Raw genomic sequence first — 22,387 nt, forward strand, 5'->3', positions numbered from 1 at the left:
TTGCCCTTGGGGCACATCCCCCGCCCTTCAGGCACATCCCTACAAGAGATTGCTCACTGTGACAAAAGGATGACAAAAGGATCCTGCCATCTACCACCTGCAGCAGGAACAGAAAATTACCTTGTTTTTCTCAGACTGTAGTCAGAGAAGCTTCCTATCCTATAACGTACCCCCCTCAGGGGCAATCTGCATTGCAAATGGCTTTTAACCTGCTCCTTTCAATTTGTTCCTTCAAACAATCCTGGAAACTAATGTTTGGAGGCAGCCCTCTCCCCCCATCCCTCACATAATTCCTAGGATTCTCTGGGAAGAGGAAACGGAATGGGTTTAAGAGTGTCGCGTGCAAATGCCCTAACACTTGTCAGAAACTGAGCTAGCTTCCAGCATGTGGAAGAGATTTCTGGTTATCCAGTGGTGAGGGTATGTATAAGTTGTACTGGCATAAGTGTAGGTGGGAGAAGCTCTTTGAATTGCCAGTCATCCATTGCGTGTGGTGGTCTTGTATCTTCCTGTGGTAGATGACCAAGCAAAATTGAATGCTCTTGTGTTCTGTAATGATCCCACCTCCAGTTACAGAACTCTGCAAGTACTGGAAGAGGGCATAATGAAGGCTTGGTGTAATTCCTGCCCACCTGGGAGGAGGCTGCTCTTGTCACCATGAAACATTACCTGGAAAGTCTTAAGTACACCCTGGGAATATACAAGCATTGCTGCTGTCCCGCTTTGGGCCTCTTGCTGTACTGTAATCACCTCACCTGGTTAAAAAACACACACACTCAAAACACACACACTAGTATCGTGTCAAACCATAGCAGTGCAAAACAAGTCTGGTGCTACCTTGAAGACAGGCATATTGGGGCAGAAATTGTGTTGTGCCAATAAGCTCAGATTCTCAGCTACATAAAGTGGTGTCCTCATGTGGAAGATGACTGTACAGGGGCCTAGACCGAAGACACGATGGAGGAGGGGGATGTTATTACAGTGAGACTAGAAGGCCTGGCAGTACAAGAGGTTGATCTCATTACCCTGAGTCCCCAGTTGTTGCTGAACTACAACTCCCAACATTCCCTGGACAATGGGGATGATGGATGTTGTAGTCCAACGGCTAGAAACCCAAGGTTCGGAGTCCCCTGCCATGATGATGCAGGGTCAAAACGAAATAAGGTTAAGTGGAAAAACTAAAAGGTCCAGTCACAGTGAGTGTGCCCGGTAATGGGCTGGCAAAGCAAGATGAACACCCTGCACTTTATTGCTACATGGAGGTGGCATCTAGCACATAACCAGAGCTAACCTCTGTACTAAATAGAAGCAGTGGGGATGGGGGAGGGAATCCACATCAACACTGCGGCTTCAGGCACGAAGGTTTTAATCCTTTGCCTCTGCCATGGTTCCGATCAGCATTGGGCCCCCTCTGGCTGCTGATTCACCATGGAGGAAAAGTTGTGCACAATCAGTCTAATGCAGGCCTGCAAAACGTAAGGCCCGGGGGGGCAGATATGGGCCCCCCAGGGGCTCAGGGACACAATGTTCAGAGTGGGCCCCTTCCATTGTGCCTGCAAAGCATGCGTCCCCAGCCACACCCCTACATCTGATGTCAGACACGAGGAGCAGGGCAACAAACTCCCCCGCTGCCACCCATGCCCTTGGTCTGCTTGGGGGCCCCTTGACCCTCTGGGCCCAGGAACATTTGTCCCTGCTTGTCCAATAGGTGCTACACCCACGGCCCCCCAGGTAGGAATATCCTGCAGCAGGCGCCATGAAGAGCTCTTGGCCTGTCTACTGAGGAGCAGTGGTACCTCAATGCAGTTGGCTGCTTGTCCCGCCCCCCTGCCCTGGGCCCACTGATACCTTCCCTCTTTCCCCTCACCTTTTCCCCTGACTCCAGCCTTTTGTTCTGACTTTAATATTTTTAATAATGAATTTTAATGCAATAAGTGTGTTGAAAGTTGACCTCGACTCCCACACATGAAGCTGTGGTTGGCTCCAGCCCACCAGGGCATTTGAGTTGTGCGCCTCTGGTCTAATAGTATGCTTAACTTTGTAATGTGTTGTTTGTCCTGGAAAGAGTCAAATCTGCATAGGAATTTCAGCTTGGCAGCTTCAGCCTGGAGTGCCTTTGAAATTTTTTTGTTGCTGATAGGTAAGGCACAAAGTTAGAAAACTATGGGCCTAGTCAGTTTTTCATAGCTAAATCTTTTTGTAGCCATCGCATCCTGTAGCTGGTAATTTGGTCTTATCAGGGGAAGATAAAAGATAGAAGTTCAGGGACATTTGTGTGATTTGTTTTAATAATTTTGAAAGCACAGGAGAATAACAGTAATACATTAGAAACACACAGACACGCAAACTGAAAGTCCCACAGTTTTGAAAGTGCAATGGTAGTGGCAAATATAATTATTTTGCAAGCAATGGAGCATTTTGGTAAGCCAGAGATTCAGTCACCGCCAGTTCTTCTGCACAACATTTCTTTGTTTGAAAAGAGCCATCTTTGGAGAAAGAGTCGCTCACAATGTTGCAATACAGACCAGAACATCTCAGTAACATGATGTCACATTGTCAGACAAGGCGCAGAGCCAAAACACACAAGAGCTGGGAATGTCTGCATGCATATACATCTTATACTCACGGCATGATAGGGCTTTATTGACAGAAATAAATGGTGGTGTTTATGGTGGCTCAAAGCAGATTTAAACCAAAAAAAAAACACTCCCATAATATCTTTAGTAAATCATCTTGCCAAGTGAGGACACATGATCTTATTCTCTTCTTTGATATGGGCTGCATAACAGACATAAACACTGATCAACTTAGAAACAATTTCCGGACGGATGAATTTAACCTTATTAATGCACATCACTGCATTCTGCAAGCAACCTGCATCCCTCCCAGAACCCCCAGCTCGGAATGTTACACACTTTGCACATGCCTCCAGTATCTGCAAGGGCTCTCCTATTCACTTCAGTGGAGGATGGCTTTGTAAGTGCAAAAGGATACAAGCAGTCTTGCTCCTCTGCTGAAGTGAATGGGGAAGACCTTTTGAAGTGAGTGAGAGATGAGTGTGTAGAGTGGAGCCTTTGCAAACACAATGGGCCGTGAACCTGGAGCTGCAGAATGAAATTATCTGGGACATCAATGACGGCTCTGTCTGGGAAGAACACTTGGAGTTAGTGGGAGTGCATTATTTTTGAAGAACAAGAATGGAATGATCCACTTAGAGCACAGACTGTAAATCTACTCTGCAGAATGAGATTGCCAAGGATAGCCCTTGTCTTAACTGCCCCAAGGGCTGATTCCCATATGCATGTGGGAACGTCACCACTACCACCACGTGGTGATTTGTCTGTGTGAATGAGCCATTAGAGGCATTGCACCAAAGAGAGAACCTGTACATTGCCTCAAACAAAAATGCTTTTAAATTTCCATATACAGCAGACCTGCTCAACCTAGCCCCACCCACCCCCAGTTGTTTGTGGACTACAACTCCTATAATCCCCAGCCATAGTGGCTAATAGCCAGGGATTATGGGAATTGTAGGCCAACATCTGCAGGAGGGCCCTGATATACAGCATTCAGCTGCCAGTCAACACAGCTGTTTGGACTGGGAAAGGGCAACAGCATTGACATTTGTGTTTGTAAACATCTACAGGTCAAAGTTGCAAGAAAAGGATGGACAAGACTCTTCAACAGGTGGGCCTAGAGGGGACACAGGGCTGACATGCTGTGCAGTGTCTTGGCAGTGCTATGAACCACCTCAGGGCTGCTGAGGACACGCGAGGTGTCTGACCTTTCTGCTGCTGCTGCATTTATTCCCATTCACCCCAATGTAGGTGTAGCAGCACTGCTTTCACACCAGCTCATCATCAATAGCACAGAGGTTGCCTTACACATCTACAGCAGCCCTTATGTGGCTGTTAGCGTTGTCAAGACACTGCACATCATGTCGGCCACACATTCTTATAAGATTTTAGCTAAAGCAGGTATCAAAACACTAATTCTTAACCGTCAACATCTGAAACGACAGCACACATTTTGGAGCTGAGCAACCTAGGTTTAAATTGGGGATAGCCGCCCTTGGTTCACCAACTGCTGCTGAACTACAATTCCCAGAATCCTCAGGCACAACAAATGGTGGCTGGGGATGATGAGAGTTGTAGGTTAGCAGCAGCTGGAGAACCAAGGTTGTCTACCCGTTTTAAATCATGGATGCAGACACGTTTGGTGGATAAAATGAACTTGAATCTGATAATCAGGAAGTGTGTATCTATACGTGGGGACCGCAGGGGGTATCTTTCAGTTGTCAAAATACATCCTGCAAGTAGAGCCTTCTTAGGCACCAGTTGGTAGTTACAGCAGTATCAAAATACTCATTCAGAAAGAATCTTATGCCAGGTGTTGCAAATTGTGTTCTAGGGATGTTCTGTGAAAGCCTATCAGGGGTTCTTCAATGAGAAGATCCGTAGTGGCCGACAAACCTCCCTGCAAGACATCTGGCCCACCACTACTGATCTCGCCCAACACTGTGTGCTATTTCTGGCCATGCTGGGATGCACTCAGTTCACCAGGAGGAACACATACGAAGCAACAAACCAGGCCCTGTCTGAACAGAGGCTATTTTCTAGAATGTGACCCAGAATCCCTTGCAACACACATGGGTTCCATGGAAAATGAAGAAGAGGTGGTTTCCTTGGCAAATGGTTTGCGATAGAAAGTGATCCTCAAAGGCAGAAAGTTTGAAAACTAATGCAAGGAGGAATTGTAGCTATGCAGATCAAGTAATAGCGGATTTATTTCACAATATGCTTGAATGTTTGTGTGTGTGTGTGTATATATATATATATATACACACACACACACACACACACACACACACACACACACACAAAAACATTCAAGCATATTGTGAAATAAATCCGCTATTACTCGATCTGCATAGCTACAATTCATATATATATGAGATAGAAATATCTAGCACAGGCTCTTAACTGAGTATAATCTATGGTCCATGCAACAGAATGCTATATTATTCAGATGCCACCAAAAATACTGACAAAAAAGAGTAAGCTTGCCTCCTTTGCATATATTGTGATAAAACTGTGTCAGATGTTAAGATGAAAATATATATGATCATAATGAAAATGGCAATGAAGGATGTTGGGTTTTTATAAGGATATGTTTTATGCCAAACTTGGGTCCTTGGATGTTGTTGGACTACAACTCCCATCATTCCCAGCCACAATGGCTGAAGGCCATTGTAGTCCAGCAACATTTTTTGTAGTCCAACATCTGGGGACACAAGTCTGAGAACTCCTGTTTTACAGAATGATGCAACAGTAAACTTTTTGTAATTGTTATGAACTGATCTTGCCAAGAATTGTTTTATTACATTTAATCCATTGTTGAGGGGATATTTCAGCACCAAAACTTGCATGCCTTGGGTCTCCTTGGTGCATAGACTCCATGTCCACAATTGCCAATGGAGTCAAAAGACAGCTTTGACCACACTGATCGCCTGTTGGAGCTGCTGACTAGAATAGCCATCTGATCAGGAAGAATGTGGATAAAGCCCACTGCTACACCCATGGGTTTGTCACTTGTGACCATGTATGAAGCAACTGTCAGAATCGGTTTAATGAGGAGAAGAAAAGATGAGGCAATTTAATCCTTCGTAGTGTGTTTTTCAACATTTTGTAAAACTATCTACTAACAAGATAAAATTCTTTGTCTGAAAAGGAGAATAGCATTTTTAATGAACCCTCTGGTTCTGGAAGTTAATAGCAATGTACATTCATTTGGCATACATTTCAGATCCTAGTATTTTGAATTAAAGCGCAAAGTTGCCAGTCTAGGCCCAAGTGGATGTGTCGCTTAGGAGCATGGAGGATGGCAAGAAGAGTCCTAGATGAAAGAAAGACTGTTGCTGTTGTCTGACATTAAGACTCAAGGGCCTTGGATGTGAGGTGCTGTCCTCTTTCAACGTGATGTCAAGGAACAGTCCAGATGCATAAAGGCTACTAGACTGGAAGGGGAGCTATGACTGCATGACGTCCCAAGTACAGCAGAAGACGACTAAGAAATGGCCCTTCCAGCAACCTCTGCAGCAAGCCTAGACTGCTTGTGAAATACCAAGCTGAAGGCAGCCCTCTCTAGTCAAGCATGGCAGTCTACCAGGGACTGAATAAGACTCCTGTCTGTATTGCTTGGAGACTGGCAAGCCCTTGGCAGGCCTCCAAAAACATGGCTGGCAAGCTACGTTTGGTTTCATATAGGCAATAGAGAGGACATCGAGGGAAAATGCAGAAGGTCCACATATTAATACCACATATATTCCCCAACAGCCTTTCAGACTATGCACGTATCCCACTGCCGCAGTCATTTTAGCATTTTTGGATTTTAAAAACATGAACATTAATTATAGCTCCTGCAAACGGCTCAGTGAAATGGGAGTGCCTTGATGGGAAGCGTCTAAAGGGTCAACGAGGGTCCTACTACAGATCGGACTGAAACCTCATTAAAGCAAGCATTTGGACACTCTGCCTTCCTGGGTCTGAGAAGGCCACCAGCTAACATCCATCCAGAGGGCAGCACTGTTTATGCTGGGGAAATAATTCAAGAAGCCACCACCACCACCATATCCAAGACTTGGCTTGGTTTGCAAGCTGACTTTGCAAACAGATGTAGGCATCTCCTAATGAGCTAAGCAGGGGGACTGGCATAGGAACAAAAGGGTCTGGAAATTCAGGTACCATCTCAATACACAGTACATGCAAATACTCTTCTGCACTTTCCCCTCCTCCTCCAGAGTACCAGTCATCTCCATTTCAAGTAACCACCATGTTTTTATAAATATGAGACGATCAACGAGTGGTAAGATGCACGTTGAATTCACCTGTGGAACATTTGTCAGGAAGCAGGAGTGCCTCAGAGGCTAGCCAATTAGGATGTCTGCATGCACCTCTCTGGCAGGTTACTCCCTGGGAATGTTGGGTGGAGGGATCTTCACAGGAGAAGGCTCTACGCCCCAGATTTCTCTGGCATATTCCGTAATTGTCCTGTCGCTGGAGAACTTGCCAGAGCATGCAATGTTCTTGATTACCTTTTTAGTCCACTCTCTTGGATTCTAGGAAGAAAATGTGAAGACGATTGGAAAGCCTGACAATCTTGGAATTTGCACAGTGGTCAAGCAACCAGTTCCCAGCGTTCTGGCTTCAGTCTAGCGCAGTGTTTCTTTGGCTATCCTAGGTGTCTTATTGATCAAAAGGCAGGATATCGGCAGTAAAAGTAAACGATAAGGAGAGCACAGAGAAAGCTGGGCGGGGTCAGCCCTGGTTGCATATGGATGAGAGACTTGGTGTGTGGGCACTGTAAGATGTTCCTCTTAAGGAATGGAGCTGCTCTGGGAAGAGCAGACGGTTCCAAGTTCCCTCCCTGGCAGCATCTCCAAAATAGGACTGAGAGAGACTCCTGCCTGCAACCTTGAAGAAGCCGCTGCCAGTCTGCGAAGACAATACTGAGCTAGATGGACCAATGGTCTGACCCAGTATTTGGCAGCTGCCTATGTAAAGGTAATAGAAATAAGAGTAGATACGAATGATCTCTGCCTAGGAGCGCAGCAGGACTAAAAGAATTGGGCGGGGTTATCCGTCCCGGGCTATTATGGCTAGTAACTCATTTCTATTAGTCCTGCCTGGGAGCACGTGGGAAGGATAATCCAATTAGTGATGTCCTTGGCTCCAGGCATCAGAGAAGGCAGGATATAAATGCTTTTAACACCACCACCACTATTCAAGTGCTGCACCACGGAATAAGAATCCCTGCTAGCTGGGCAAAGAGGCACCTTTTCCAATGGTGGCGCTCTTATATTTATTTATTTATTAAATTTATACCCCATCCTAACTTACGTCTCTGGGAACTCCGCAGGGGAACAGTAACTGTGCCTAACTGTTCCAGCATGTCTCCAAGGGCTGCTTCTGGTCTCTGCCTTGTGTTTCTTTTTAGAATGTGAGCCCTTTTGGGACAAGGAACCATTCCCCCCCACCGCCATTCTTTTTGTTATGTAAAACACCTTGAAAGGTTTTGTGGGAAAGCAGTATATAAATATATATAGAATTAGTAAATGTTGTTTAATAGGTGGGGCTTGGCTCCATTCTCAATGGCTGCGAATGGGGAAGAGAGCTGGTCTTCTGGTTCCAAGCATGAATTGTCTGCTTGGCTAAGAAGGAACTGCCCTGGTTTGTACTTGGATGGGTGACAATATATAAGCACTGACGCCTGTAAGATATTCCTCTTAGGGGATGGGACCCCTAGCTCAGTGGTAGAGCATCTGCTTTACATGCAGAAGATCCCAGGTTCACCTCCAGGTAGAGATGGGAGGGAATCCTGTCTGAAACCCTGGAGGAGCTGCTGCCAGTCAGTGTAGACAATACTGAGCTAGATGGATCAACCGCCTGACTCAGTTTAAAGCTGCTTCCTATGTTTCTATGAGTACTATAGGACAAAGAAAATGGGCTGCAATCCGGGATGTAGCTGATGGGTGACAAAAACGTCACCATCACACCGTAACTGAGGTCACTGGAGCAGAGGACAGATTCAGCTCCCATTTCAATGGTGCCGTTTTACCTTCCCCCATATAAGTGGACGGTTGCTAAAAGTTAAATCTAGGGACAATGTTTCCATGGAAACATAACATGTTATCCAACCCTGACAGTCTGGGGCCTACCCTCTACAAACATAGTGTGACGGTCTCGTTGTTGAAGAGTGTGAGGAGAAACATTAAAATCCTCACACAGCAGAGTATGCTCTGGTGGTAAAGACGTTTAACCCAAGAGATTATCTGGATCATCATCAGGTTGATAAACCAGATCATCATCAGGTTGAGTTCGAGAAACAAATAACAATAACTTGAGAGGAGAGGAGAGCTGGTCTTGTGGTAGCAAGCATGACTTGTCCCCATAGCTAAGCAGGGTCTGCCCTGGTTGCATATGAATGGGAGACTAGAAGTGTGAGCACTGCAAGATATTCCCCTCAGGGGATGAAGCCGCTCTGGGAAGAGCAGAAGGTTCCAAGTTCCCTCCCTGGCATCTCCAAGATAGGGCTGAGAGAGATTCCTGCCTGCAACCTTGGCGAAGCCGCTGCCAGTCCGTGAAGACAATACTGAGCTAGATAGACCTATGGCCTGACTCAGTATATGGCAGTTTCCTATGTAAGACACACACAGAGAGACACAAAGAGCAAAATACCCAGACCAGCACTAGCTTTCAACAGCTGAACAATTCTAATTGACTCTTAAATGACCAAGAAAGACCTATCAACAGAACTCCTCATGCCTCTAGTGGCCAGAAGAGGTTACTGCGGGGCTAAGAGCAATGCTTTCGAATTCTTACTTCCAACGCTCATCACCTAGCCTCATGAAAGGGCTGCCCCATATCAGAGGCTGTCTTCGATCTCCTCCACAAAAAAATGCCCCTTTTCTTATCAGACTGCAAATTAGTGCACACAGTGACGAAAGCCAGCCTTACCATGTACAGCTGGTCCACTTGCCCTTGGCATTTGATGTAGGCTTCATAATCAGCAAACACCTTAAACCTGCAACAAAGAAGAGTATAAGTGGGCTGTTTTTTGGGTTTTTTTAATGAGCTGGAAGCACAGAGAAGCATGCTGTGGATCCAGAGGTGCAAAGGATCATGGGCCAACAGCATGCTTTAGGTGGTGCTTTAGATTTTTTTTGATTGATTGATTGATTGATTGCATTTATACCCCGCCCAAACTTACGTCTCTGGGCAGCCCCATTTCATTGGATAACTTCATTGGATTTTATTGGATAACCAATGGAACTTATTTATGAATATACCTATTCCCTGCCTTTCCATTTAAAAAATGCCCAAATTAATTTGAAAAACGTAACATCATATGAACATAAGAAAAGCCCTGCTGGATCAGGCCCAAGGCCCATCTAGTCCAGCATCCTGCTTCACATTTTGGCCTCCTTAAGCTTCAGATTAATTCACACCTCCTGGGGCAGGAAGGTTTGCTGAGTGCACATTTGTGAATGCTGACAAGTGCAAAGGGTAAACATCAGCTGGTAAACAGACAAAAACCCTGCGGGATCAGGCCCAAGGCATCCTGCTTCACACAGTGGCCCACCAGATGCCTCTGAGAAACCCACAGGCAAGAGCTGAGGGCATGCCCTCTCTCCTGTTGTTGCTCCCCTGCAACTGGTATTTAGAGGCATTTTGCCACTGAGGCTGGAGGTAGCCTATAGTCCTCAGACTAGTAGCCATTGATAGACTTGTTCTCCATGAATTTATCTAAACCCCTCTTAAAGCTATCCAGGCTGTTGGCTGTCACATCTTGTGGCAGAGAATTCCATAGGTTGATTATATGTTGTGTGAAAAAGTACTTCCTACCTAAGAGCTACCTAAGAACCAACTTGCTCAGGAGAGGAGAGGAGAGACGACATAGCCAGGGAAGCTGCCACCATCCAGCTCCCCTGTTCCAGCTGAGATGGGCCCTCCCTCCCCAAATGCCACCACAGGGCTACCTAAGAACTGTCTTGTTCTGAGGGGAGGAGAGAAGAAAAAAAGTGGCAAAGCCTAAAGAGCTCAGCATATGAAGATCTAAACATGTGGCTTGGTGTATGGTTCTTTATCGAAGTTTTTACATAAACCTTTCTGGGAAGTTTGTCTGACAAGTGGTATACCAGTGCCAAGAATAAATCGACCAATAGGGTGTAGAAAGAGATCAGAGCAGGGGACTCTATGCATGCGATGAAGAGTGAAATTGTCAGTATCTGGCCACCTGGCAGGGAAGTTCACAGTATCAAACGGAGCTGCAGAAACCAGATACGGCTCGGACACAATTCTTTTTTATCGGGCTTGGCTGCAAGCTGTCAACATGGAAGTTGACAAACGTTGCTTTCCAGCAGTGAATAGAAAGCTGGTGATGAAATTTATAGTACAAGCCGAGAGCTCCCAGCTGGCAGGAATTCAAGGCTTATCAGCCCTCTGCAAGAGGCGTTTACTCCTCCTGATAGTTTCAAGCTGAGTTCTGCGCCTTGTAATATGCCTCTGTTGTGGAGTCAGTGGAGGTTGCTTGCATAGCTCCTCTTCTGATTGGTCTGTCACGGTTTCTGCTGTCTCAGGTTGTTGTGCCTGCTCTGAATCATCTGCCTCAGCCGTTTCTTGAAAACTGACAGCCAGGCTCTGCCCCTCAGACACCCCGGCATCTGCTGAAAAGTTGACAGCTTCCCCTTCCTCCTCACTGTCTGAGATCGAGGGTGTGACAGAAATGGCCCACCACTGTTACAATTCACAGTAGACAAAAGGGACTGGATTGGTGGCTCTCACCTATCGTGGTACATCAACATGTTAACGATATCTTGGAAACAGCCTGGATCATTCGGAGAGAAGAAGCCACTGCTAATCTGGTCGATAACTTGTCTGAGCTCCGGGATCCTGTCATAGTACTCTTTAGCATTGTACCTGAAGGAGAAAACAAGGACAACCTTTACCTTCTCTGCATCTCTCTTGGTGGAGGAACACAAGTCACTGGCTGACATCGACCACAGTGAAACGCGGGTGGTTCCGAGCCGTGGCCCATGCCAAGGACGGTGTCTAACAAGCTCCCATGTTGCGAGCTGCTACTACTTACTGTGGCACAATTGCACGTTGGGACGTGACTGGCATGAAGGACATAAGTCACATTGCAATGTGTGATGGAGCAACAGTAAGTAGTAGTGCACCAATACTGTTGTGAGGGCGTGTGTTTTACAAACTCAGTGGTGTGGGGTAGTTGAGAACTGAATGTATTACGCTGCAGGACATGTCAGCCATTGCATTCAGTCTGCTAAGAAACAAGCCAACTTAACTTCTGCACCAATGTAGCCCAAATTGTTAACCCAGGCTGGGTTCACACAATCGCAGGGATCCTGGTTAAAAGGTTAACCAGGATTAGTGAGCCCTGCAGAGCTGCCTGTGTGAACCCAGAATTTCATGGGTAAAACAGGGAGAAACAGAAAGGGACAAAAACTTTTCTCTATCCATTTTTACACCATGCATTTTGCACACCTCTATTATGTCTCCCCTTACCCACATTCTTTCTAAGCTAAAAAGGTTCAGACGTTGTGGTCTTCCCTCACAGCAGAATCATTCCAATCCCCTGATCATTTTGGATGCCCCTTTCTGCACCTTTTTCTATCTCAAAAATATCCTTCTGAAGGGGTGGTGACCAGAACTGTACACAGTATTCTAAGTGTGGTAGCACCGTAGATTTGCAGGAGGGCATTCCTATGGACCCACCATAATGCTGTTGTCCATACAAACCCTTTCTTATCCATCGCCTCCACGTCCTCCACCCGCATGCCAAAAATGAACAGATTCTTTTCTCCGGCTTCCTCAGCCATTTCCACGTTGGCACCATCCATCGTCCCAATGGTAAGGGCACCGTTCAGCATGAATTTCATGTTTCCTGTCCCTGAGGCTTCAGTCCCCGCAGTGGAGATCTGTTCAGACAGATCTGAGGCAGGAATCACTGGGATGGGGGTTGGAGTGAAAGAGAGAATCCAGTTGGAAAAAATCCCCTCTTTTCATTTTAAACATACCCTTTACAACAGGGTACCACTGTTGCAATTGTATTGTCCCAAACTGCTGCTTCAGCACAGCGCCCGCTGCAGTTCACAGCACCCAACGCATTCCAGCATTCTGCAAGTTCACTAACATAACACAATAAGGCTATTCCCATGATCAGCCAAAATCAGGCTAGGCTAGCCCGATTTCAGATGATTATGGGAGCCACCGGGCTCGCAGCCGAGCCCGGTTGCTTCCCTGCAGTTGACCCACCTAAGTACCCCTCCCCTTAAACCGGGTTTGCGGAGCAAGCACTCCACAAACCTGGTTTTGCTGATTGTGAGTAGCCCCCTGGAGGGGAGGCGAAAAGCCGCCTCCCTGCTCCGGGGGTTTCTCCAGTATGCCCTGCACGCTAAAACAATCGTGAATTCTCAATCTGGTTTTCTAAATCTTTTATCTTTGCCTGAGCCCCTTGTAATTGGACAAGCAGGTTCTGAACCTCTGCATCTAAACTGAATAAAGTCCCCAGAGACACGCCTTTTTGTTCCCGTTTCTGAAAAAGGAGGGGTCAACAGTATCATCTGAACAGCTGGCAGCCAACCCATTCAGATCAGATACAATGAGATTATGTGCCTGCCAAACTCTAATAGTTTAATTGCTTTTTAAGATCTTTTTAATTGGTGTTCATATTTATATTTCTGTTTTAATTGTTATTGGTTTTAATGGTTTCTGTTTTTAATTGTAAACCGCCCTGAGCCATTTCAGAAGGGCAGTATAAAACATGCATGCATAAATAAATAAATAAATGTCTTAGGAATCCAAGTTGGGAAGGTGCTCATTCCCAATGGTCCTACAAACTGGGCCAGAGCCTGAATTTCACTGGAATTTAACGGTTTGTACGAGGTTATTTCTTCTGTTTCAATTTTTGGAATTGTGGGAGTTCTTTTCGGGGTTAGGGGGGCCTGATTCCGCAAATTGTTTCAAGAGACCCTGGATTCTCTCTATCATAAGTGCCCGTTTCTTCTGAGGAAAATTTGGGTCGTTTGTTTTGAATTCCTGCTCTAATTCCATATCTACACTTCTTTCAATATCCTCTAATCCCTGGAAAAACGTTTCCGCCTCCCATGGGCCCTTGGAAGTGGATATTTTCCACGCGGCCCCCGAACTCCCCAGCCCCCACCGGCTCCATCACAGAGCCGGCAAACGTGCGGGCAGCCGATCCAGCCGCCCATGGTTCCCACCCTGCTTGTGTGCTTAGCCCGCTCTCCCCGCTTCCCTTCCCAAACTGGGTCTTACTGATCGTGAGACCGGGCTCTATGACTTGCACTTGTGCAGGGTACTTGCAATTTAGAAGATCAATGTTTTCTTCCTTGTCTGGGAGATTAGGCCAAACGTTCTCGAGTCATCTTACCTTTCTCAGCAAGGGACACTCTGTAGTTCTCCAAAAAGAGGACTTTCAGTCTGTCTCCTATGTAAGGGTCATTATTGACAACATCTCCAATAGAGGTGATCAGTTTGATAATCAGTTTTGCCATGTGGTAACCAGGAGCAGCCTGGAAGTCAAGAAGGAAGAGACATGTTAATAGAAAAGAACCAGGGGGACAAACTGGCATTCAGAATCATGCCAACACCTCAAGCCTGGGCGTGATGTGGATGAATTAACCACAAAGCTTCTGTCTAGGAGAAAAGCAGCAAGCTCCATGCAGATCTCCATGCACAGAACTTCCTGCATGCAAATCTACAAAGGCCCATTAATGCGCCATGAAAGAACCACCACTCTGTCTCAAGAAATAAATAGTTCCTAATAGAACATTCGAATGTTTCATTTCTGTGTTTAATTAAAGGTTTCCACAAGTCCGAAGCATTCGCCCACAGAGGCGGCTGCTGGTACTTCTCTGTATGAGCTGCTCTTTTGGCCTTGCTTCCTTCCAACGGATTTTTGTGTTAGGCGTGAACAGACCCCTCCATTAGTCTGGATGTCGACGGAGAGACTGAGCAAGAACTAGCCAACCCCAAAGCAGGCTGCCCGTCACGTCACTGCATGCCGAGTCCTTGTTCTGGGCTTGTCACCTTCCAGTCAAGGCCGAGGCGGCCCAAGGCCTTGGGGAGGCTGATGGAAGGCACCCAATGCAAGGTGGAAAGAGAGGAGAGGCAGCGGCAGGCAGGGAGGTGGTAGAGAGTGGGGCCCACTACCTCCCTGCACCCGCCACCTGAGGCAGCTGCTTCACCTCGCTTCATGGAAGGGAAATGGAATCAAGAGGAATGCCTGAATCAGCAGCTCTTGCAGAAACACAGAGGTGGAGGCCATTCTTAGCTCTTAAAAGCAAAAGCTGTGGGTGCAAGAGTGAAGTATGCCTCCAATTTCAACTCTGGGGCAGAGTGGGGAGAGGGATGCACAGGAGCTCTCCAAATGCCGAGGAACGCTGTCTTCGCTCCTGGGCAGCAACTCCAGCTCATTACCTTTCCTCCAATCATAACTGTTCTTGGCACGTAGGATTTTTTGGGGTCCTTTCTGATGCCTGAAAAAAGCAATGCAATTAAGAGGTTGGCGATGGCAGTTAACCCACACATGTTCAGAAGAGCAGACCAGCAGCGTTCAAGAGGAAATATACACGGACATGTTTAGGTTTATATAGCTGCCAGATTAATCAAAATATATAGCTGCCGGATCAATGAACTGATCAGTAGAGCTGCCTTCTCCATGGGGACTCCCAGGATGAAGAATTCCCTGCCCTGGGAAATCTGTTTAACTCCCAACCTACCTGCCTGCCTGCATTTATTGAAGATCTGGTTTTTAAAGCAGGCCTCCAATGAATTGCTGTGATGGTGAATGCAGCTGATGGTGACGGAGGGGAGCCTCTTACCACCCGGTTGGAACGCTAACAATGAACTGCCTGGAGCAACCACCTCACCGCATGAAAGGGTCACCCCTGCTCCTAGGCTTTGCGATAGGCAAACCATATTTTGCTTCCTGCAAAATCTTGAACCTTCTGGCTTTTGAGATGTTTCTACAGGTGAAACTCGGAAAATTAGAATATCGTGCAAAAGTCCATTAATTTCAGTAATGCAAATTAAAAGGTGAAACTGATATATGAGACAGACGCATTACATGCAAAGCGAGATAAGTCAAGCCTTAATTTGTTATAATTGTGATGATCATGACATACAGCTCATGAAAACCCCAAATCCACAATCCCAGAAAATTAGAATATTACATGGAACCAAGAAGACAAGGATTGTAGAATAGAACAATATCGGACCTCTGAAAAGTATACAGTGTACTGTGCTTGATTGGCCAGCAAACTCGCCTGACCTGACCCCATAGAGAATCTATGGGGCATTGCCAAGAGAAGGATGAGAGACATGAGATCAAACAATGCAGAATTGCTGAAGGCCGCTAATGAAGCATCCTGGTCTTCCATAACACCTCATCAGTGCCACAGGCTGATAGCATCCATGCCACGCCGCATTGAGGCAGTAATTGCTGCAAAAGGGGCCCAAACCAAGTACTGAATACATATGCATGCTTATACTTTTCAGAGGTCCGATATTGTTCTATTCTACAATCCTTGTCTTCTTGGTTCAATGTAATATTCTAATTTTCTGGGATTGTGGATTTGGGGTTTTCATGAGCTGTACGCCATGATCATCACAATTATAACAAATTAAGGCTTGACTTATCTCGCTTTGCATGTAATGCGTCTGTCTCATATATCAGTTTCACCTTTTAATTTGCATTACTGAAATTAATGGACTTTTGCACGATATTCTGATTTTCCGAGTTTCACCTGTATATTGGGCTTCCAGAGCAGAACAATTTGCCAACCCTTCTGTAACGATATGAGATTCATGTCCAACACCTGAATATGCATCCTCCTGTTTGCACACGGCCCTGAGCTACTGAGAGAGTGGAACACAATCTTGATGAGCAAGTGGCACTCAGGCAATGCTTGCAGACTAAACTAGCAGGTTTTGGATTGTATCTCTTAGGATTACAGACAAGGTATGGGGCAGCTAACAAATAAAGTTTAATTATTATTTATTATTATAATAGTAATTGTGATGTCCGAACTAACACCATCCAAGAAACCACGGTTTATGAGAAACCACCAAACCAGGATCTGAAATCATGGTTTGAAGCTGGATTGCAAACCACAGTTTGGGCAAACTGTGGTTTGATGTTATATCTGAATGCTCCCCAAAAGCCTCCCTGCAAGTAGAAAACTAGAACATCAGGGAGAAAGAGAAAGAGGGCCAGGTTATCTCCTTGATAAACTAGTTTTCTACATTTAGGCACAGATTTATTTATTTTTACTGAGAAGAACTCAAACGCCCTGAAGTCACTGTTTCATTGGTTAATCTACTCACGGTTGTAAAGAGTGATGATATGCAGGCAATTGAGAAGCTGCCTCTTGTATTCATGAATTCTCTTGACATGTACATCAAACATAGAAGAAGGGTTGATTTTTATCTTGTACTGTTCTTCTAAGTAGGTGGAAAACTTCAGCTTATTCTCCTGGCAAAAGAAAATCAGGAGTTGATCAGGGACTCTTAAGCAGGAATCTAGACACAGAACCTGCTCTAAGCTCAAGCATGACTCTGGTGGGGGAAGCTTGCCCCCCGTAGCACCCCACCCCCCAGTTTCAGAAATCTAATATGTGGGGCACGGATTGCCCACCCATAAATGCTCTTGGTCCCTTCTGTGCTTCCCGTCAGTTTTTGTTCGGGTGCCACCACTGACTAAGCTGGGAGCTCTACAAAAGTGTGTCTGGCTAAGATGCTCGCCTTTCTTACCTGTTTAATTTTGGCTACGTCCCTGATAAAGGCCTCATCGTTGACAAAATCCAGCAGCTTCTTTAGCTGGCTTAGATCAGTTAGAAAACCTTCCCCAATTCTCTGTAGTGTTAACAGAAAGTAAACCACAACCGTCAGTCCATTTGTTTGATTTTTTTAAACTTGATATATCAAGAGTTCTCAAACCTGGGTCCCCAGATGTTGTGGTCCAACAACATCTGGGGACCCAGGTCTAAACATCTCTGTGCTACATGCTTCCACTACTGCGGAAACACCAATGAGAGGTTCCCCCCCTCCACAAACTTTGCAAATATTTACTGTTGCATTTATATACTGACTATTATAAAATATCTCAAGACAGTTTACATGAGAAATATTAAAATAATAATAAACCAACAATTAAACACAAACAAACACAAAGCGATAACTTACAGCTCACAAAGCAGCATCAGTAGTAAAAACAGCACCCCCTAGAGGACAAAGGCCTGACTAAATAGCAAAGTCCTTAGTTGCATCCTAAATGTAGCCATGGAAGCCAGGAAGCAGATGTCCATCGGGAGGGCACTGCAAAGCAATGACTGAGAAGGCCCTGCCCAATATGCACAACATGCAAAAAGGCAGGGATTGTTCCAGATTTGGTCAACGGCAGGGGGGCATGATTAAAGGTCCCCTACTTCTCCTACTATGATCCATATCTGCAGAAAGACCCAATCCAAATGTTATTTAACTTTTAAAAAGAAGCATATGCTTGCAAAGCACATCCTTAAGGTAATACTGTATCTATCGTACTTTGACCCTCAAACAGATGCAGAGTTTGATTGCCCATGTCTTTTCTCTTGATCCTGCTGATGCTGTATCTGAGGGCCTCTTTACAAAAAACTAATTTGGGAAGCAATTCTGCAAGAAGGAAGCCCTATCTTGGGCAATGAGCCACGCCTGAGGAGTATGAGTTTCATACTCGGCACAATACTCTGAATTATCCATTACTGTGAGAGGGTTCAGTCATAACACCAAACAATGGATTAGGGACATAGAAAGCTGCCTTATACTGAGTCAGACTATTGATCCATCTAGTTCAGTACACTCTGCATTGACTGGCAGCAGCTCTCCAAGGTTTCAGGAAGGAGTCTCTCCCAGCCCTACCTATTGAAAATAAAACGGCTAATATTATAATGCCCTTATACAAAACTATGGCAAGGCCATACAATTCTGGTCACGACATTTTAAAAAGGACATTGTAGAACTGGGAAAGGTGCAGAAGAGGACAACCAAGATGATCAGGGGCCTAGAGCACCTTTCTTATGAAGCAAGGCTACAACACCTGGGGCTTTTTAGTTTATAAAAAAGACGACTGTGGGGAGACATGATCAAGGTCTATAAAATTATGCATGGTGTGAAGAACGTGGATAGAGAGAAATTCTTCTCCCTCTCACATAACACTAGAACAATTTCATCCCATGAAGTTGATTGCCAGGAAATTTAGGACCAGCAAACGGAAGTATTTTTTTTCACACAATGAATCATCAACTTGTGGAATTCTCTGCCACAAGATGTGGTGACAACCAACAACCTGGATGGCTTTAAGAAAGGTTTGGATAACTTAATGGAGGAGAGGTCTACCACCGGCTACCAGCTGGAGGGCTATAGACCACCTCCAGCCTCAAAGGCAGGATGCCTCTGAGTACCAGTTGCAGGGGAGTCACAGCAGGAGGGAGGGCATGCCCTCAACTCTTGCCTGTGGCTTCCAGCGGCATCTGGTGGGCCACTATGCGAAATGGGATGCTGGACTAGATGGGCCTTGGGCCTGATCCAGCAGGGCTGTTCTTATGTTCTTAGAGATGCCAGGGATTGAACCTGGGATACTCTGAGGCTATTCCCACGATCAGGCGAAATCGGGCTAGGGGAGCTTAGCTCGATTTCGGTGGACTGTGAGAACCACCGGTCTCGCAGGCGAGCCCAGTGTCCTCCATGCGGTTAACCCGCCAAACTACCCCTCCTCTTAAACTGCGTTTTTTAATCGTGAGTTGCCGTGGTACGGCTCCGCAGCAACTCACGAGGAGACCCTCGTCAGGGAGGCTAAATGCAGCCTCCCGGCTCGGGGGTCTCTCCAGCATGCCCTGCTGGAGCTTCCGGGGGCTGCGTGGCCCCCGAACTCCCCAGCCCCCACCGGCTCTGTAACGGAGCAGGCAGTCGTGTGGACAGCCGCTTTGGCCACCCGCAGCTGACTGACGGGTTGTCTGCAAGGACAGCGGGCTAAGCCCGCTCTCCTCGCAAACCCCATCTTGGTGGTTCCGTGGGAACCACCTCTCTGTATGCAAAGCAGATGCCTTGGTGGTTGCACCCCGTTTATGGAACGGCCTCCCCAGTAAGATTTGCCTGGCATCATCATTTTGTTCTTTCAGACCCCAGGTAAAAAGCCCTTTCTGTTCACCCAGGCCTTTTAAATTTAATTTTCAAAACTGACTTTTAAAAAGTTTTTAAATTGGTTTTTAGTGCTGCTTTTTGGGGGGGGGTGTTGTGATTTATTGGGTTTTATGTTTGTTTTACTTGATGTTTTAATGCTATGTTGTGAGCCACCAGGAGAACCATTTGCTATGGGGCAGCTAACAAATAAAGTTTAATTATTTATTATTATTAATACAATAGCAATTGTGATGTCTGAACTAACACCATCCAAGAAACTATGGTTTATGTGGAACCACCGAACCAGGATCCAAAATCATGGTTTGAAGCTGGTTTACAAACCACAATTTGGACAAACTGGTTTGGTGTTACATCTGAACCAATACACCATAGTCTGGGACATGATTCTGCCTTGACTGGCCCCAAATAGCACCTGGGGATTCTCAGCGAAGGCAGAGGATGAGGGAAATAGCACAGATCATACTTTGCCTGTACAAGAACACAAATCCGTCTGGACCTGAAAGTACAACTAGAAGAAAATACTGTTGGAATTGCGTCTAAACCAAGCCACTGAGGGCATCTTTGGTTTTTCCAAGAAATGACAAAAAGCTGAAGTGTGAGCCCCTCTGATTTTTTTTAGCACTTCTCTCTATTGTCTGAAGGGAAACTGGTTAATTGCTTTCTAACTCAATGCAGTTCCCGCCCCCCCCCCCCCCATTCTCTCTCTCCCTCTGGCTGGGTTCACATGTAGCGGGGAACCTGAGGTTCCCCCAGCCCAAGATACAGAGAGGACTTGGAGTTGGTACTGCAGATGAGCACTTATCTTGGTTTGTTGGAAGTAGCTGAGATAAGCCAGAGCTTTGCCCTCTGGCCGGACCTCCCAGCATGGCCCTGGATGCTATCCCAGCCTGCCTTGTGCTGCTTTTTTACTGACAAACCTTCCCTACACCATCCGCCTCACAGCCATTGGTCCTGACTGCAAAGGGGGATGGCTCACCTGGAACAAACCAGAGATTCATGAAGAGTGTGGATTCAGATGCAGGGTGCTCCACAGGGCAAGCAACACACTGGACCGGGTCTCATGATCAGTCTCATGGCTAAGCCTGCTCTCCTCGCACATGAACAGGGAGGGAGCCCTGGGTGGTCAAATCAGCCGCCCACACGATTGCCGGCGGGGGCTGGGGGGAGCGGGGGCCGATTGGCCCCCACAAACTCCAGCATGCCCTGCGCAAGCGTGCAGGGCATGCTGGCGAGACCCCCAGAACTAGGAGGCGGCTTTTGCCTCCCCTCCAGGGGCCTCCTTGTGAGTAGGCGTGGCGCGAAGCCACGCCGTGGCTACTCACAATCTACAAAATCAGGTTTTCCAAGCGCTCGCTCCGCAAACCTGGTTTTAGGGCAGGGGTTCTTGAGCGGGTTACCCGGGTGGTTCTTACGATCTGCAAAAATTGGGCCAGGCTCTCCTAGCCCGATTTTTGCAGATCGTGAGAATAGCCCCACTGTTTCACAAGCAGCCAACTTCAAATCTTGGTTATACATCTCCATTTGATGCCCCAGTAAACCTCAGATTCCTGCCTTGGTGTGGGTTCAGACTGTCACGGACAAGTCAGTAGGATTTATGTTCAAGTCGGGTTCAGCTAAACAGTGTAGGCCCAGGGTATTTAAGAGAATGTCTTCTTCACTATGAGCCCTGCCACTGAGATCATCCAGAGAAGTCCATCTGCAGTTGCCACCAGTTTGTCTGGTGGCCACTCAGGGGTGGGTCTTCTCTGCTGCTGCTGCCCTGTGGTTTTGGAATGCACTCCCTGCCGAAATAAGAGCCTCCCTATTTCTGACAGCTCTTTAAATGACTCTAGAACTAACTAGAATTGTGGTTTTAAACTGCTAGAATGTTTTAATGTGTTTTATGTTTGTTGCAAGCCTCCCAGAGATGTGAGTTGGGGAACTGTAAAAATATACAAAACAAAACATTATGTGTGAACCTGCCCTCCCTCTTACTCACTCACTCTCTAATGCACTATGATCAAAATCTATGCAGCATAGAAGCAACAGGGATTACTTCTAGCAGCAGTTCCTATTGGCAGAAACCTGCAGTGATTCACCTCCACAATGACGTCAGATAGTCCTGGGTTGCACAGCAGGAGCCATCTTCTGGGAGTGATGCCGTTAGTCTTGTTCTGAAACTTCTCTGGCTCCAGCTCATAGAAATCCTTGAATCTAAGACAGATCACAAGATACTTTAAACAACAATAAATGGATTATATGACCTTTAGGGCCAACTGATATCATCGACAGAACACAATGGGGAAGCTCTTCCTGGACTGGAACAATTCAGGCTGTAGGTAGGACCAATTCAGGCTGCAGGCATGTTTGAATGGGGTACAACTGAAGGTTAGTAACCACAAACCAGTAGTGGCCAGTAAGACGGGATGGGGTGGTGATGGTAAATGAGCCACAGACACAGCTCATTCCAACATAGGAACACAGGAAGCTGTCATAAACTGAGTCAGACCATTGGTCTGTCTAGCTCAGTATTGTCTTCACAGACTGGTAGCAGCTTCTCCAAGGTTGCAGGAGGGAATCTTTCTCAGCCCTATCTTGGAGATGCTGCCAGGGAGGGAACTTGGAACCTA

The 22,387-nt window shown here is 46.3% G+C and overlaps 1 protein-coding gene across 1 annotated transcript in view; it reads right to left on the reverse strand.

Annotated features, from left to right (window-relative positions):
• Nucleotides 1-2,266: 2,266 nt before the first annotated feature.
• Nucleotides 2,267-22,387, reverse strand: part of PYGB (glycogen phosphorylase B) — a 65,417-nt gene continuing 45,296 nt past the window's right edge. The window contains exons 12-20 of the mRNA XM_053243548.1: nucleotides 21,857-21,971; nucleotides 17,355-17,456; nucleotides 16,929-17,076; nucleotides 15,021-15,079; nucleotides 13,972-14,113; nucleotides 12,318-12,525; nucleotides 11,343-11,477; nucleotides 9,516-9,582; nucleotides 2,267-7,117 (exon numbers count right to left, since the gene is read on the reverse strand). Of these exons, the coding sequence (XP_053099523.1) occupies nucleotides 6,965-7,117; nucleotides 9,516-9,582; nucleotides 11,343-11,477; nucleotides 12,318-12,525; nucleotides 13,972-14,113; nucleotides 15,021-15,079; nucleotides 16,929-17,076; nucleotides 17,355-17,456; nucleotides 21,857-21,971 (1,129 nt within the window). The 3' untranslated portion in view covers nucleotides 2,267-6,964. The remainder of the gene's footprint in view (nucleotides 7,118-9,515; nucleotides 9,583-11,342; nucleotides 11,478-12,317; nucleotides 12,526-13,971; nucleotides 14,114-15,020; nucleotides 15,080-16,928; nucleotides 17,077-17,354; nucleotides 17,457-21,856; nucleotides 21,972-22,387) is intronic.

This window comes from Hemicordylus capensis, chromosome 1 (genome assembly GCF_027244095.1).
Source record: "Hemicordylus capensis ecotype Gifberg chromosome 1, rHemCap1.1.pri, whole genome shotgun sequence".
In the NCBI taxonomy this organism is placed as follows: Eukaryota; Metazoa; Chordata; class Lepidosauria; order Squamata; family Cordylidae; genus Hemicordylus; species Hemicordylus capensis.